This window comes from Perca fluviatilis, chromosome 5, assembly GCF_010015445.1.
Source record: "Perca fluviatilis chromosome 5, GENO_Pfluv_1.0, whole genome shotgun sequence".
Taxonomy (NCBI): domain Eukaryota; kingdom Metazoa; phylum Chordata; class Actinopteri; order Perciformes; family Percidae; genus Perca; species Perca fluviatilis.
Window position 1 is genome coordinate 26,196,039 of NC_053116.1, and position 16,671 is coordinate 26,212,709.

At 41.3% G+C, this 16,671-nt stretch overlaps 1 protein-coding gene across 1 annotated transcript in view; it reads left to right on the forward strand.

The window, feature by feature from the left end:
- ubr4 (ubiquitin protein ligase E3 component n-recognin 4) overlaps nucleotides 1–16,118 on the forward strand; it is a 62,807-nt gene extending 46,689 nt beyond the window's left edge. Inside the window, exons 72-104 of the mRNA XM_039800440.1 lie at nucleotides 41–280; nucleotides 380–416; nucleotides 690–815; nucleotides 1,203–1,331; nucleotides 1,421–1,770; nucleotides 2,298–2,388; nucleotides 2,561–2,645; nucleotides 3,836–3,963; nucleotides 4,209–4,338; nucleotides 4,470–4,630; nucleotides 4,847–4,956; nucleotides 5,286–5,427; nucleotides 5,764–5,845; nucleotides 6,037–6,210; nucleotides 7,608–7,729; nucleotides 7,836–8,033; nucleotides 8,196–8,276; nucleotides 8,434–8,521; nucleotides 8,686–8,813; nucleotides 9,169–9,276; nucleotides 9,461–9,577; nucleotides 9,706–9,896; nucleotides 10,232–10,405; nucleotides 10,524–10,623; nucleotides 11,648–11,866; nucleotides 12,034–12,147; nucleotides 12,348–12,490; nucleotides 12,616–12,741; nucleotides 12,842–13,036; nucleotides 13,193–13,417; nucleotides 13,784–13,874; nucleotides 14,255–14,417; nucleotides 14,677–16,118. Of these exons, the coding sequence (XP_039656374.1) occupies nucleotides 41–280; nucleotides 380–416; nucleotides 690–815; nucleotides 1,203–1,331; nucleotides 1,421–1,770; nucleotides 2,298–2,388; nucleotides 2,561–2,645; nucleotides 3,836–3,963; nucleotides 4,209–4,338; nucleotides 4,470–4,630; nucleotides 4,847–4,956; nucleotides 5,286–5,427; nucleotides 5,764–5,845; nucleotides 6,037–6,210; nucleotides 7,608–7,729; nucleotides 7,836–8,033; nucleotides 8,196–8,276; nucleotides 8,434–8,521; nucleotides 8,686–8,813; nucleotides 9,169–9,276; nucleotides 9,461–9,577; nucleotides 9,706–9,896; nucleotides 10,232–10,405; nucleotides 10,524–10,623; nucleotides 11,648–11,866; nucleotides 12,034–12,147; nucleotides 12,348–12,490; nucleotides 12,616–12,741; nucleotides 12,842–13,036; nucleotides 13,193–13,417; nucleotides 13,784–13,874; nucleotides 14,255–14,417; nucleotides 14,677–14,741 (4,633 nt within the window). The 3' untranslated portion in view covers nucleotides 14,742–16,118. The remainder of the gene's footprint in view (nucleotides 1–40; nucleotides 281–379; nucleotides 417–689; nucleotides 816–1,202; nucleotides 1,332–1,420; nucleotides 1,771–2,297; nucleotides 2,389–2,560; nucleotides 2,646–3,835; nucleotides 3,964–4,208; nucleotides 4,339–4,469; nucleotides 4,631–4,846; nucleotides 4,957–5,285; nucleotides 5,428–5,763; nucleotides 5,846–6,036; nucleotides 6,211–7,607; nucleotides 7,730–7,835; nucleotides 8,034–8,195; nucleotides 8,277–8,433; nucleotides 8,522–8,685; nucleotides 8,814–9,168; nucleotides 9,277–9,460; nucleotides 9,578–9,705; nucleotides 9,897–10,231; nucleotides 10,406–10,523; nucleotides 10,624–11,647; nucleotides 11,867–12,033; nucleotides 12,148–12,347; nucleotides 12,491–12,615; nucleotides 12,742–12,841; nucleotides 13,037–13,192; nucleotides 13,418–13,783; nucleotides 13,875–14,254; nucleotides 14,418–14,676) is intronic.
- Nucleotides 16,119–16,671: the final 553 nt, after the last annotated feature.

Here is a 16,671-nt window from a genome sequence, read left to right on the forward strand (position 1 = left end):
CCATATAAAGTAAAAGTTCTGTCTTTCTGTCTGTTTTAAGGCCCGCTCGTTGGCACAAAGCTAAGAAAGTTCAGCTGACCCCAGGACAAACAGAGGTGAAGATTGACCTTCCTTTACCCATTGTCGCATCCAACCTGATGATCGAGTTCTCAGATTTTTATGAGAACTACCAGGCCTCCACCGAAACCCTCCAGTGTCCACGCTGCAGTGCCTCTGTGCCAGCAAACCCTGGAGTGTGTGGCAACTGCGGTGAGAACGTGTATCAGTGCCACAAGTGCAGGTGAGCAACAGGTTTCCTCTGCAGGTCTAAAAAGATTGGGGAAATGTTTGGATACGTTGAAGTTAATTGTATTTTAAATGTGTGGTTGTTGTCTATTAGGTCTATCAACTACGATGAAAAAGACCCCTTCGGGGGGGGGGGGGAGGGGTGTAAAAAAAAAAAAAAAAAAAAAAAAAAAAAAAAAAAAAAAAAAATAGTGTGGGGGGGGGAAAAAAAAAAAAAAAAAAAAAAAAAAAAAAAAAAGGGGGCGGGGGCAAAAAAAAAAAAAAAAAAAAAAAAGCGGGCCCGGCCAAATAATCAGCTTGCATGGCAAATCATAAGTTTTGTCCCCATGTTTTGCTGAGTTAGGCAAATCTGCTTTTTTCTTCACTCTGCATCTTTTAATATTTAATGTATTATTTTCCTGCAGGCTGTGACCAACATAAATACCCTGCTGGACAAAGCTGACCGGGTTTACCATCAGCTGATGGGCCACCGGCCCCAGTTGGAGAGCCTCCTGTCTAAAGTCAATGAGGCAGCACCAGAGAAACCACAGGTCAGTCACAAAATGGGCCTTAACGGTACTTTTTTGTTGTTGTCTAATACTAGATGTTGGATAACAAATTGAGGCATGATTGATGTGAAGGAGGCCACTTTGAACACATTTGCTATTAATTGAAATGTATGCAAAGCACAGTTTCTCCTGATGCATAATACACATACCTGGGATATTATTTGGATTAGTCTTTCCAAAATCTCTTTTCAGCATATGTGAATCTCTGAAATACTTTGATTGCAGTTAACTAACAGTATTGGCATGGCAGTAATACATCATGTCCTTTTCATAAATCCCTCTCTAGCAGAACTGCCAACGTTTTAGTTATAAGTGTTATTTCTACAGTTTTATCTCATGATAGTTTTTCTTTTCCTCTGTTGCACTCAGGATGACACTGGAGCAGGTGCAGGACTTGGTACCTCCTCTGCTAATGTGAACAGATACATTCAGCAGCTGGCTCAAGAGTACAGCGGAGATTGCAAGACGTCATTTGATGAACTTTCCAAGATTATACAGGTTAGAGAGGAAAAGAGTTAATTTCCCTAGAAACTGCATTAGTTTTTTCCCTGCTCAGATATAACTCTGGCCTCTCTCTTTGTTTACAGAAAGTGCTTGCATCTCGTAAAGAGCTCCTGGAGTATGATCTACAGCAGAGAGAGGCTGCCACCAAGTCATCCCGCAGCAGCAGCAGCCACCAGCCCACCATCACCGCCAGTCAGTACCGTGCCCTCTCTGTGCTGGGCTGCGGCCACACCTCCTCAAACAAGTGCTATGGCTGTGCCTCAGCTGTCACGGGTCACTGCATCACACTGCTTCGCGCACTGGCCACAAACCCAGCCCTCCGGCAGATCCTGGTCCTCCAGGGTCTCATCCGTGAACTGTTTGAGTATAACTTGCGGCGAGGTACAGCAGCCATGAGGGAGGAGGTGCGCCAGTTGGTCTGTCTCCTCACCAGGTATGTCCCTCCCCCATCTTGTTTAAAAAAATGTATAGATTTCCATAACATAAACTTGGTGGCTAAAGCGTGGCACTCAACACTGTCAGAATTATGGGAATTCAATTCCACTGGGGCCACACACTCCCCAAAAATGATGATATATTCCCATAATAATGTGTTGTACAGAGGGTACTGACCAAAAGGGTTCCCTGAGAGAGGGAAACAAGTCAACCCCCTAACTGCCTTCCACGTCAATAGGTGCAGTTTAGATTGAGGTGGAGAGACTGTACAGGGTCTTTTGTAGCCTAAAGCGAAGGCGGGGCTTCCTATGCCTATGTTGTACCTCATTTTCCTCCCTCAGGGAACATTGGTTATATGCATAACCTCCAGGCACTAATGCTTGATAAGGTGTTGGAATAACAGCATATATTGTACATCTAGATTTATCTTTTCATACATACACATTTAACTGTGTATGCAGTGTATTGCAGTGATGATTCAATATCATTCTGTCTCTTGTTTCCTTTTGTATTATCCTGCTTTAGAGATCATCCAGAGGCCACCCAACAGATGAATGACCTCATCATTGCCAAGGTGTCTGCTGCCCTCAAAGGCCACTGGGCCAATCCTGACCTGGTATGTCCTATTACATGTCCTACTAGAAGCTGAAGAAATGAAGTAAAACAAGCATTGAGATTCTGTTGTTGATATAAATGTCTGTTTTTTGTTGGAAAATTACATTTTTGTTTAAAACGACAAAGATTGAGCAGATTTTTTTTAATGAAGGTTATGTCTTTGTTGTTAATAGGTCAGTAATCTGCAGTATGAAATGCTGCTGCTGACAGACTCCATTTCAAAAGAGGGAGGATGCTGGGAGTTACGGTTGCGTTGTGGTAAGCCTAATTTCCTAACCTGATCAATTCACATGCTGTGTCAGCATGTGTGGATTAGTTTAATGGGGAGTAGCTTTATGCATTAGTCTGATTTAACTTTTTCAGATTCCTGACTTTGATCTTCAGTCCCTTTTTTTTGTGTGTATTGTTGCAGTTCTGTGTTCTTCTGTGAACGATATTGGTCCAGTTAATAAACAATATGATGCATCACAATAATGCATTCTATACATCAATCTACCATAGACTTGGTCAGCATTACTGGGAACGCCCAATAAAACGTAATTTCTGTTAATGCATTGGGGGAAAACAAACCATTTGAATTAGACCTTGAGCGTAGACCTTGTTAGCGGTTGATCTTTACTCTTTCTTAAATTTACAATTATATTTTTTTTTTTGCTTGGTACAATGCCGAAAAGTTGCTGCGTTGTGCGCCTTAAATTAGTTAAATAAAAATCCTGATCTGAAATTTTATATACTGCCGAATAGACAGACGGTGCCAGTGTTGTCTTGCTGCAGGTTTAAAAAATTAAACTCCGGTCTGATGGGGCTTTTCAGTAACCCTCCAAGATGGCTTTACATCACAACGAAATAAACAAATGTCGCTCCCTGATATTTTGTGATGTAAAACCACTCTCACAAAGCCACTGGTGAAAAAATTGTAAGCCTCCAGGGACCTGTAATTCTTCATGTTGCTCTGCTAGTAGATTCCTGTGTGATATAGCACATCGCCGAATATAGGCTAACGTTAATACCCCTATCGTCGCTGCTACAGTCAAAACTAACCATTACATGGAAGTTATTCATTTAATATGCTTAGATATAGCTAGTGTTTAATATCATAGCTTTAATGATTGTGACAAAAGTGCTTTTGAGTAGGCCATACTGGGTTAACGCTATGTTACCTGGTCAGGGGGAAAGGATTGTTTTCCCCCACAGCGACTCCGTGCAAAGCCACGCCCCCAGCTATGACAACCTAGTATACAACCGACCTAGTATATTCTATACTCTGCCCTAATAATACCCTATATGCCCTAATAATATAATGCCCTAATGCTCTGCTGTGGCTTGAATTAACACTTAGATCCACCGCTTTTTTTTTTTTAACAGTGTCATGTTTTCGTTTAGCTATCAGACAGACATGTTGCATTTGAGGTCTTTGTCTGATAGCATTGTATTTTTTGTCCTTGTAGCCCTCAGTCTGTTCCTCATGTCGGTGAATATAAAGACGCCTGTAGTGGTGGAGAACATTACTCTCATGTGCCTGAGAATCCTGCAAAAGTTGATCAAGCCCCCTGCTCCCACAAGCAAGAAGAACAAGGTAAATATGCCATAACCATTCAGCTACTGCTTTCATGGTTTTCCTTTGCCCTTTAGAGAGTCGTAAGTGTCAATGGTGGAAGCTGTAATCTAGACAAAGAACCACTGACTAATTATACATTCTATATTTAATTTCAAAAACACCAGCTTGGGAAATGTAAGAATTACATATGCAATCTCTGCCATTTTTTACTTTGTTGTATCATGTTCCCTTACACAACAGTATATGTTTGCTTCTGGTTATAGGATGCTGCTATTGAATCCCTAACCACAGTCAGGCCCTACAGTAATGAAATCCATGCCCAGGCCCAACTCTGGCTCAAGAAGGACCCCAAAGCATCTTATGAGGCCTGGAAAAAGTGTCTCCCAGCAAGATGTAAGTACTGTATCTGAACAAATATGCATTATATCAGTGTAGCAAGATGGTTCTCTTATTGTTTTTCAGTGAAATAATAAAACCCCACGATGATAAGCTTTTCACTGTTGAGTGTATTTTGATAACCACAGGCCAGGAAACTGTGTCAAAGCCTCAGGGGAAGACTGAGTTGCGAAGGCAGTACCTGTTGGAGAAGTATGTTTGGAAGTGGAAGCAGTTCATGAGGTCCAAAAAAGGTGAAGGCCTCTTCCCTCGTCTGCTCAAACTGAGCCACAACAACTGGCTGCGACAGGTACAGTTTTGTTTAGTTTTTTTCTTCATGAATACAGTTTTGTTGTATTATAAGTGTTCCATTTGTTATAAATGTCCATATATTTTGTTAGCAATCAAATAATCATTTTGAAATTGAGAAATGATAATAATCCTGTCGTATAGCTTATTATTTAACAAACTTGTTAAAGCAACTTGTTCAAATAAAATTGTTGACTAAAGTTCTTTTTTGATGCAGGTCCTTTTCACACCTGCCACTCAGGCAGCCAGACAGGCAGCTTGCACTATTGTGGAAGCCCTTACCACAATCCCCAGCCGCAAGCAACAAGTCCTGGACCTGCTCACGAGGTATGAGCCTCAAACAGAAAACCAGCGAGTCAAACAAACGTCACATTATGTGGTATTTAGATGTTCATGAATATTAGATCACGAAGAGTTCCTCATTACTTAAATGATACACAGTATCATGTACTCTTTGTTACCTTAGTGAATATGTTACCAATAACAGAAAAATCTTGTTACAAAAATTGTAATGCAGCCGACGTATGAAAACTGTTAAAAATCAACTAATATCAAGAAAAGTAAATGTAGTGTGGTGACTCAAAGTAAGTTTGAGCACTTAGAGCCCAACTGTAGACCTGACTTGGTGTAAATGACTCTTACTGTGTGTCTGTCAGCTATCTGGATGAGTTGAGTGTAGCTGGAGAGTGTGCGGTGGAGTACCTGGGTCTGTACCAGAAGTTGATCAAGCCAACACACTGGAAGGTTTACTTGGCAGCCCGTGGAGTCCTGCCCTACATCGGTAACCTGATCACCAAGGTAATGGTTAAAATAATAAAATTTTTATAGAATATATAGTTACTATTTAGTATATGTAGATAAAATCAGTGTTTTTCATAGAATCTGTACGTGCCACTGGCTTTCTTGATTACAATATTTAGGTGCAGTCACTTGTGTAAATTAATGAAAATCTGAGCTTTAATTTCATGAACATAACATTGTGCGTTTTGTACTTTTCATCATATTTCAAAAAAGGTGGTACTCATGCTATTATTAAATATGGCAGTAGAGGTATCCGTATGTTTATATCATACTTGATGTCAATATAGCAAATGTAACTGGATCTTTCAATTCTCTGTTTAATTCCTTGTTCAGGAAATCGCCAACCTGCTGTCTCTGGAGGAGGCGACACTGAGCACAGACTTACAGCAAGGCTATGCCCTCAAGAGCTTGACTGGTATGTTTATTTTGGTCCTGTTTTTCTGACTATGAAATTAGACATGACAAGTACTGTAGGGTTTAGATGAGACTTTTAACACCATTTCAGAATAAATGATACAGATGATTTTTTATTACCACAGATAAATGTTGTTCCGATGCCTTTTCTTGAATATTTAAATGATATGAATGTTTTCGGTGCCACTGCAGGATTGCTTTCTTCTTTCGTCGAGGTGGAGTCCATTAAGCGGCATTTCAAAAGTAGGTTGGTCGGCACAGTGCTCAACGGCTACCTGTGTCTGAGGAAACTGGTGGTGCAGCGCACTAAGCTCATCGATGAGACTCAGGACATGCTGCTAGAGATGCTGGAGGACATGACAACAGGTCTGCACTGACTCAAACAAAAAAACAGACATAATTATCTAGCAATGTTTAATTCATTAATTGTTGTGGTTCCAGTGCTGCATTTTGGTGTTTCTAGCAATTATTTGTGTCTATACTAACCTAAAAGACAAAAAGTCCAATCACAATTAAAGCGGCAAGCAGTGATGAACGGGCCCTCGTACCTCCCGGCACGTCAGGAGTACTAGCGGGACGCCGGTTTATGCAGCAGTAGATGTTCTAACCATCTGACCCTGCGCACCAAGTTAGACATTATTTGCTGGGTAGATTGCATGGCACTGAAAATGACATATTGCACATTTTCTAACAGACTTCCTCGGCCCATGTATAAACACAAAACATTTGCAATTTGGCATCGTCAAAGTCTTGACATGCTGACCGAATTTGAGAAGGAGCTGTTGAGTCCTCTAGGAGGATTTAAAAAAAGTTCTTACCTGTAAAGGGCATAAAGTGGTGTGTGGTCACATGACCAGGGAAATCATCTTTCTTCACAATTTTGGGTCACTTGAGTTGGAGGATTATAACAACCAAATATGAAACGAATCCGATAAACACCCTAGAAGGAGTTTGGAAATTTTTGAATAAAATACATGAAAAACGCATACAATTGAAAATGTATGTGATAATCGGAGAAACTTTGTCAAAATTGGGGCCTTCCATGTAATAGGGGGGCGCTATGGAGCCTGTTAAACAGGCATGGACCAAATCGCTGTATAACCTCACAATACGCGCAGGTGAGGGCCGTCAAAAATGTGTTCAAATGCTAATAGTAATTGGGGGCCGCTAGAGCCGACGTGCCATGTCCAAGCCCAATTGCGATATCAATCAATATACTTACTAGTTTGAACATGGGTGCAAAGGTTCACTAGTTTGTGCATCCCAAAGTCCTCAAACGTGTTCATAAATTGAAAATGAATGCACAAAATCCAAGATGGCTGACTTCCTGTTTGGCTTAAAAACATTTTTTAAAGTATATACTGTGTGTTCCTAAATTTCCTGAACATCAAAGGAACTTCATCCTAACCCTGGCATTTGGGAGTGCTATGTAGCCTATTGGCCACGCCCAAGCCCAATCACTGCAGAGCTTTGTGTGCCAATTTTTGTGAGATTTCAAGCATCCCAAGTCCCTCAAAAATGCGATAAAGAATATAATCCTTTCAAAAACAATAGATTCCTCACACTTTTGTGCTTGGGCCCTAGTTAGGAAGAGATTTGAATTAGTTAAGTCTTTAATTACTGCTTCAGTATCCAAGTAAAATATGAAAAGTATAAATTATAAATCTACTGTTTCCTACAGATGAAAAACTCTACACACAAAAAGGTAATTATGTATGTGTTAAGAAACATTAACATTGTAAATCTTGTTGTGCTGTTCATAGGTACTGAGTCTGAAACCAAAGCATTCATGGCAGTGTGCATAGAGACAGCAAAGCGGTACAACCTGGACGACTACAGGACACCCGTGTTCATTTTTGAGAGACTGTGCAGCATCATCTATCCTGTGAGTTACCTTTTCTATGGTGCATTTCAATTAGGAAAGTCCTACAGGAAAATGCTTACTGAATTTGTCTTCATCTGGGGCTTTTATTTTCATCCTCTGTGTTTAGGAGGAGAATGAGGTGACAGAGTTCTTTGTGACACTGGAAAAGGATCCTCAGCAGGAGGACTTCCTGCAGGGTCGCATGCCAGGAAACCCCTACAGCAGCAACGAGCCTGGCATTGGCCCTCTAATGAGGGACATCAAGAACAAAATCTGCCAAGACTGCGACCTGGTGGCGCTTCTTGAAGACGACAGTGGCATGGAGGTAAAATGTATACTTTAGGCTGCCCTTTCTATCCCCTGCATATTTAAAACGCGGTTTCTTGTTTTGACGCTAACTTGCATTAAACTCTTCGCAGTTTCTCATTGAATTCTAAAAGCTGACCTGTTGCAAGACACTTATTTAATGCAACCCTGTTTTCCTCAGCTTCTGGTTAACAACAAAATCATTAGCTTGGATCTGTCGGTGGCAGAGGTCTATAAGAAGGTCTGGTGCCCTACAAATGAGGTAAGAGTCTTAGTGAGTTTGACAGTGAATGATTGACCCTTTTAAAAACATTTTGAATCATGCAAATTGTCATTAAATGCTTACATTTCTATAAATAGCAGTGTAATAAGGCAATTACTGTTAGTCATGGAGTCTGCTGTCTTTTTTCCCCCCCAAGGGTGAGCCAATGAGAATCATCTATCGAATGAGAGGTCTGCTGGGAGATGCCACTGAGGAGTTCATAGAGTCACTGGACTCAACCACAGGTTAGATTAAGAGTATTTTCTCCTAAATGTCACATATATTAGTGATGTTTACCAATGCATAAGCCATTAGCCTCAAGGACCTGCTCTTTGCCTTCACAAGTATTCAATCCATTCTGAAAGAGGAGTAGAAAAGATCAATGTGCAATGTCCTGACCTTATTACAGATGAGGAGGAGGATGATGAGGAGGTGTACAAGATGGCAGGAGTCATGGCACCGTGTGGAGGACTGGAGTGTATGCTCAGCCGGCTTTCTGGAATCAAAGATTTTAAACAAGGAAGACATCTGCTCACTGTAAGCCCTTTACAATAAGACTGTAATCTTTTTTCGCCGACCTTCAAAACATACTGCAAAACATTTGGAAATTTAAACTATCTTCCACCTGCGTGGAAAATAAAATGAGTTGTAACATATTCCAACAGAATAATGTGATTGAAAGTCTGAAAAATTATCATTCAGCCCAATCAGCATTTCTCTCCTGTAGTCTAACATGGATTATTTTAACATTTTAACCCTTTACTCTTTACTAAGCAGAGCATGGCTATTAATACTGACAATAAAGCCACTGTAGAAACAATTCCAGACAGTTTATCCATCCAGAATTCCTATCTCCTTTAAAATGTATTGAAGTGAAGTGTCTCACTCACAGGTTTTGCTGAAGTTGTTCAGTTATTGTGGGAAGGTGAAGATCAACAGGCAGCAGCTGGTCAAACCAGAGATGAACACACTCAACGTCATGCTGGGAACTCTAAACCTGGTGAGTGTTACAGTGACTATGTAACTGTGTTGTGTAGTCTGATTAGTGGGGAGGAAGGTAAATCTTATGCAGTTCAATTGATCAAATTTCAAATTGTAGTGCAATCTTAACCAGACTTTCATAATACAGTTTATTAGTTACTATAAGTGCTTTAGAAAACAGTTTTAATGTTATTTTCCCTCAGGCTTTAGTGGCAGAACAGGAGAGCAAGGACAGTGGTGGAGCCTCCATAGCGGAGCAAGTTCTGAGCATAATGGAGATCATTCTGGACGAAGCCAACGCTGAGATTTCAGAGGACAAGGTGAGCATCTAATGCACATTCACCCTTTTGAGTAAAAAACATTTGACACCATAATAATATCAAAGACAGTAAATATTTTATGCTTGTAACTTGTTTGATTCAAACAGGGACTGGTTTGTCTTTTGCAGGGTAACCTGCTGCTGACAGGAGACAAAGATCAGCTGGTCATGTTGTTAGACCAGATCAACACCCCGTTTGTGCGCTCCAACCCCAGCGTGCTGCAGGGTCTGCTGCGCATCATCCCATACCTGTCCTTCGGTGAACTGGAGAAGATGAGGATCTTGGTGGAACGCTTCAAACCATGTTGCAGCTTTGACAAGTGGGCATCAGCTTTCACTTAAAAATACACACGTATTTCGAGTTTTTAAAATGAATCCTGTTCAGGTCTTTAAAGCTTTAGTGCGTAACTTTTTGACATTAATGAACGTCCGTTACATTCAAGCCATTTCCAAATGAGTTGGTACAAAGCTAATTAAGACTATCAGCTCCACACTATAGCTTTAAATTGATAGAAACACTTCAGAAAGAGTTGTTACATTATCAAACCAGGCCGACCATTTCAGGCAAATGTGTGTGAACCATACTTCTTCAGAGTGTGTTTGGCTATTACGGTTTGTGACGAAGTAGAACTGAACCCTGGCTTTGTTTTCTAAGGTACGACGAGGAGCACAGTGCAGATGACAAAGTGTTTTTGGATTGCTTCTGTAAAATCGCTTCTGGAATCAAAAATAACAGCAATGGCCATCAGCTGAAAGATCTTATTCTCCAGAAAGGAATCACACAGAGTGCACTGGACTACATGAAGAAACATATCCCGAATGCCAAAAAGTAGGTCTTCCCTCATCTTCATTTGCCCAAAGAGTCTTATCAATACTTTTTGATATAATTAAATATATGTGCTTGATTGTTTAAACCATTCTCTTCTTGTTCTGCACTCTCTCATTAGTCTGGATGCTGATGTCTGGAAGAAGTTCCTCTCCAGACCAGCTCTACCCTTCATTCTCAGATTGCTCCGTGGTTTGGCTACCCAACATCCCCCCACACAGGTACAAAATATTATGAATGTTCCCATGTAAACTGTTCCCATGTATGGAGGAGTAATTAGATAAACCATTAAAACCCATTAGACTAGGGCTTTGACTTCATATTCGAAGTTCGTTTTTATATTAATATTAATATTCGAATATATTCGAATATTTATTAATAATATTTTGACCATTAAATGCCTTCAGTCTAAAAAAAAAAAATTAAGTCAGACCCTAGATTAAACACAAACAGTGTGCTTTCGACAGGAAGTTCGGAGCTTTCACCGTAGCCTACGTAAGTGGTCTGATGTTTATACTCGTGTGCTGGTGTGTGCGTCGAGCCAGTGTGTGTGGGCGGTGTTGCCAACTTAGCGACTTTTTTTCACAAAAGCGACTAGCGACAAATCTGGCGACTTTCTGTAAAATAAAAAAGAGTCGCCAGTATTGTATTTCTCTCCTGTAGCCGCCGAAACAGTCACCTTTCTCTTCTGTTGTGTGACTGAGGAGCAGCCCGCCCTCCCCTCTGTGCTCTCTCCTCATGTGCAGCAGCTGAGCAGGCAGGTAGGAAGGGGAGAAGGGACAGGGTGCGGCGCCGGTGTAGGTAGGAGAGACAGCGGAACGCGACAGGAGAAAGACGCCGCTGAGCTGGCCTGGCCTTGGGCAAGCCAGCTTTCTTTGAGAATTAGGGGGGAATTCACCGCTACCAAACCACGGCCGAGAGACGTGCGTCGCCGCAACGTGTAGTTACATTTTGAAATGCGTGAAAAAGCCTCGGAATTTGAACTGAAAACAACATTTACAAGCAAACGCATTTACAAAAAATAATGCCCATAACAGGTTCGAATATTAAGGGCTGGCTAATATTCGTTCGAATATCTTTTTTTTTTTTTTTTTATTTGAATTATATTCGAATAACAAAGTTCGGAGTCAAAGCCCTACATTAGACCCAGCACGCAAACTTAACATCAACCTTAGCTTGGTAAACAAACACACCTACCTACCTACCTAACATTACTGACTGGATGTCATCGTATCTTCTGTTCAGGTGCTGATAGGCACAGATTCAATAACCAACTTGCACAAGCTGGAGCAGGTATCCAGTGACGAAGGCATCGGCACGCTGGCGGAAAACCTTCTGGAGGCGCTGAGGGAGCACAGTGATGTCAACCTGAAGATTGATGCCGCCCGCAGAGAGACCCGATCTGAAAAGAAACGGATGGCGATGGCCATGAGACAGAAGGCCCTGGGAACACTGGGCATGACGGTACACTTTACCTCTTTTATCTAACTTTTCCCTTTTTTTTTTCTCTATTTTCTTTACTTGGTTTAAATGGTAATAATTTGTACCTCTACCACTGTCACTTTGTTTCATTTACACATCCCAGTGTTGTTGTTTTTTTTTAATGTGTGGTTTATGTGTTTGCCTTTCAGACCAATGAGAAAGGTCAGGTGGTGACCAAGACCTCACTGTTAAAGCAAATGGAGGAACTGATAGAGGAGCCAGGCTTGACCTGCTGTATCTGTAGAGAAGGTTACAAGTTCCAGGTACACATCCAGGATTATGAAAATTGCACTCTTAGTTTGGATTAAATTATTTTATGTATCAGCTGCAACTGATAGTAGTTGTAGGCAGATACAATGATAGAACAGCATTCTGAATCACTGAGTAGGACATGGCAATCTTCATGTATACTGAATCAAGGTGTTTTGAGTTAACCCTTCGGTTTTTGTCTCTTTTATCCTAGCCAACCAAAGTCCTGGGTATTTACACTTTCACAAAGCGTGTGGCCTTGGAGGATTTCGAAAACAAGCCTCGGAAGCAGCAGGGCTACAGCACCGTGTCGCACTTTAACATAGTCCATTATGACTGCCATCTGGCAGCTGTCAGGTAGCAGCAAACACCATCATGTACCTGCTGATGTTTAGAGTGCCCTGTAAAAATGTTCTGCTGTAAACTCACTTTTCATTTGTTCTGATCTGATGTTTTTCTATTTTTCCATTTCCCCGGGGCAGGCTGGCTCGTGGGCGAGAGGAGTGGGAGAGTGCTGCTCTCCAGAATGCCAACACCAAGTGTAATGGGCTGCTTCCTGTTTGGGGGCCACATGTGCCAGAATCAGCCTTTGCTACATGCTTAGCCAGGTAAAATCATACATCCACACACACACGTGCACAGGGTAAAACATTCCTTCGTGTGGCACACAGTAAATCATTCCCAACTGGATTTCTCTCTGGCACACAGGCACAACACATATCTGCAGGAGTGCACGGGCCAGCGGGAGCCAACGTACCAACTGAACATCCATGACACCAAACTGCTGTTCCTCCGCTTTGCTACCGAACAATCATTCAGTGTGGACACAGGCGGAGGAGGGCGAGAGAGCAACATCCACCTCATCCCCTACATCATCCACACTGTGCTCTACGTCCTCAACACGTATGTACCTTTTTGGTTTAGAAATGTACAGTATCTGACGTCACACGTTCCATCTGTACCAATGCCCAGATGCTAGATGACACAAACCAACATTCAGCTGGTATAGTTCATGTGTTTCTCTCATCTCCCTTGGCTTTGCAAACTCTGTCACTGCAGTACAAGGGCTACGTCCCGGGAGGAGAAGAACCTGCAGAGTTTCCAGGAGCAGCCGTGTGAGAAATGGGTGGAGAGCTCATACGAGGTTGAAGGGCCGCACTATTTCACCATCTTGGCCATGCACATCTTGCCGCCTGAACGCTGGAGGAGTTCACGTTTATACTTCCTACGAAGACTCTTGGTCAACGCACACGCCCGCAAGGTCTCAGCAGTCTGCACCAACAAGTATGACACCTCCTTTTTTATTTTTCTGTCCAGCTTTGTTTTAAAACTGACGCATGGTTGATGCAGCATTTTTGTCCATATTAGTTAAATCCCTTCAGTTTGGATCAAGTTGGGATTTGGGAAGCATCAAATGATCATTTTGCTCCATGGGTGGGGGTTAAGGATGGCCGCCAACGGCCATAATGAAGCCTGTTTCAAGCATTTCTAATACACCAGTGTTGTGTGAAGCAGGTCGGAGTTAAGAAAACCATATTGGATGCTGTGTACTGTATTTTATTTATTTATTGTATTATTATTTTGGAGAAAAAAATACAATATATCTTGAAAAAAGCTCCTACGTTCATCTTCTTCTCTTTTTATTATCAGACTCACAGATAAAGCACCAAAGGAATATGCAGTCTATCGCTCGCCTCTTCTCTTCTGGGGCCTGGTGGATCTCGTCTACGACATGTTCAGGGTAAATGTGCCTGGTGATGCCACAAACATCATTCAGATGATCTTCTACTATGTATGTTATGTTTTTTGTTGGCATGCTTTGATCGATTGGGCCCTGATCAGTGTTGGTCATAAGTGTTTAAAAATTAAACAAAGTTAATGCCTAAAGAAAGGCTTGATGAACTGTAACGGCAAAAAACAGAGCTGAATGTTGACGCGGCCAACAGAAACCTCCTTTTAATAAAGTCAAGTGAAGTTTGAGACCTCTTTTCTTTGACATCAGTAGTACTGGCATCATGTATGATAAAACATGTATTTCCACTTCGGAGACTAAAAATACAGTGACTGAACTCACTGCTTTTTCCCCCCGCACTTCTCTTTTTCTTGTCTTTGGCCGTACAGAAAGTACCCACCAGCAACACAGAGGGGGGCTGGTCCTTCTCGCTGGCAGAATATGTCCGTCACAACGACATGCCCATCTACGAGGCCTCAGAGCGCGTGCTCCGGGCCTTCCAGGATGAGCTCATGCCCGCCGAGTCCTTGTCAGAATTCTGTGATGTTGTAGGTCAGTACACATACACACCTGATTAACTTGAGAACTGCCCAATTATTATCAAAATTCAAATGATAGAAAGATTCTTCGGACAGCTTCAGAGAGATTATACTTGAAATCTGAATTAATTTGGGAAAAGGGACAAATCCTCAACGAGCCAACTGGCTGAACTGGAATGGTCTCTGAGGCAGCATTGCTTACTTTCATTTGTGACGCGCAAGTTCCCCAATGTGACGTTATGAAGAAGCTTGACTTCATGTTTTTCTTCCAGGTCTCCTCGCTGAAATTGCAGACCCAGACCTCTTCCTGCAGGATTTGTTGAACTCTTTGCCCTAATGGCCAACCTCAACCCACACACACACACACACACACACACACACACACACACACACACACACACACACACACACACACACACACACACACACACCCTGCAAATAAAGTTGGGACACCTACCAACTGAAAAAAAACAACCAGATTTTCTCTTTTTACACACTGACCCATGCCGAGTACACACACGGAGTATACACCATGCCTCTTACTCACTTCCCTCCCTCATATGACCTCTTCAAATTAACTTTAAGCAGAAACTATCTGTTGTCTAAAAATCATCCACTTTTGGCAACATCTCTGTAATGTTTAACACAAAAACACAATGGCGGTAAAGGGGGGAACGCACTAAAATAGAATTTACGCTTTGCCCCTCTGATTCAGTCTAGAGTTGATGACTGAGTTTCTCGCCAAGCTTGAGACAAGAGATCTGGGACTCTGCTGAGACAGGTTGTGTTACTGCCAGAATGGCGAGCTGAGAGAATTTAATGTTAAAAAAAACCAATAGTTGTTCGGTTGATGGGAATAACTCGTGAATTCTGTTTTAGGTTGGAAACTTTTTTTGGCTTTCAAACCCCTCTCCCTCCTCCCCTAATATTGGGCTGCCATGTTAAGTTCAACTAAAAATGTTTGGGGATTTGACCCACCGCGTGTTAAGAGTGGCATTTGATTTTATCTTCTTTTCCCTTTTGTTTGTTTGGTTGAAGTTTGTTTTTGGTCAGATTTTTTTTTTTTTAAATGGCAGAAGGTTTCACTGTCACATGGTTGCTAACCTGTCCTTTTCTCCGGGGCTCTTGCTGTTGGGTCTTCATGTAGGTTCGAACTGGAAATTGAGTGAGGGACAGAATTTTTTTTTTGGATTTAGTATGTTTAAAGTTTATTTTATCAACCTCAAAAGCAAAATGGGGAAAAGAACGAATAGTTTTTTATTTTTTTCCATAAAGCTATACCTTTGTGACAAAGTGAACTTTGGACTTGTGAAAGATTCCATTTGTTGCAATGAAATATCAGACATGTCTAAATTAACAATAAAACAGACCAACATTATATCCTTCAACATTTTTTTCTTTGACTATTTATTTTGTTGTTCAGTTTGATTTCTTCCCCAGCAGTTTCTTTATTTCTCGGGCCAACACTCTTGTGTCAATCCCCAGAATAGATTCCTGGAAAGCAAAGTGCCGCTGAGTTTAATCTTCAGTGATTGATTTTCAACATGCAGACCGTTACTTTGGCGTCCATGTACTTAAGCAAAATGCATGGTGTGAAGTACACCCAGTTTATTGTTAATTCGCATATTCCCGCTGCTACAATGTTAAACTGTTGCTGAATGTCTGCTTTTTGAATTTAGCATATGATTAATAAAGCTGTAATAATTCCAAATCAGATCCAGGGTAACCTCTTCTGTCCCAGCTGCTGTTTACACAAATGTGCTGCTCTACAGACAGCATATCGGTTTTCAACTCTGCGAAGGCCTTTTTCACTGAAGACTTTTTGACATGTCACGGTAGAAACGTTATTGTAAAGTTAATGATGGCTGAATACTATTTAGCTGTTTCAGTTTTAGAGTATTGTGCATGACTTACTGGGACACTTACGTAGAATAGAACGGAGCCAACATTAATGTTGGTAACACCTGTGCTTTTCCTACTGTGACAAGTCAAAACGTCTGCTGTGACAATGACCTATGTAAAATAAAATGTCTTTTCAAGAGGCGCAGAATAGTAGACGTGTGTCAAATGCATTTTTTAAGTGTTTTTTTTATATTATACTTTCAAATTTGATTTTTATTATAATTCTTCGATAACTACTGCAGTTTATGATTTTAGTTATGTCTTAATTAGAAGAGTAAACGTGTATAATGCAGTGTTTAGTTAAAACGGCAACATGCATTGCTTCTTGAATCTTATGACAAAACTGTCACATTCTAACTAATGTG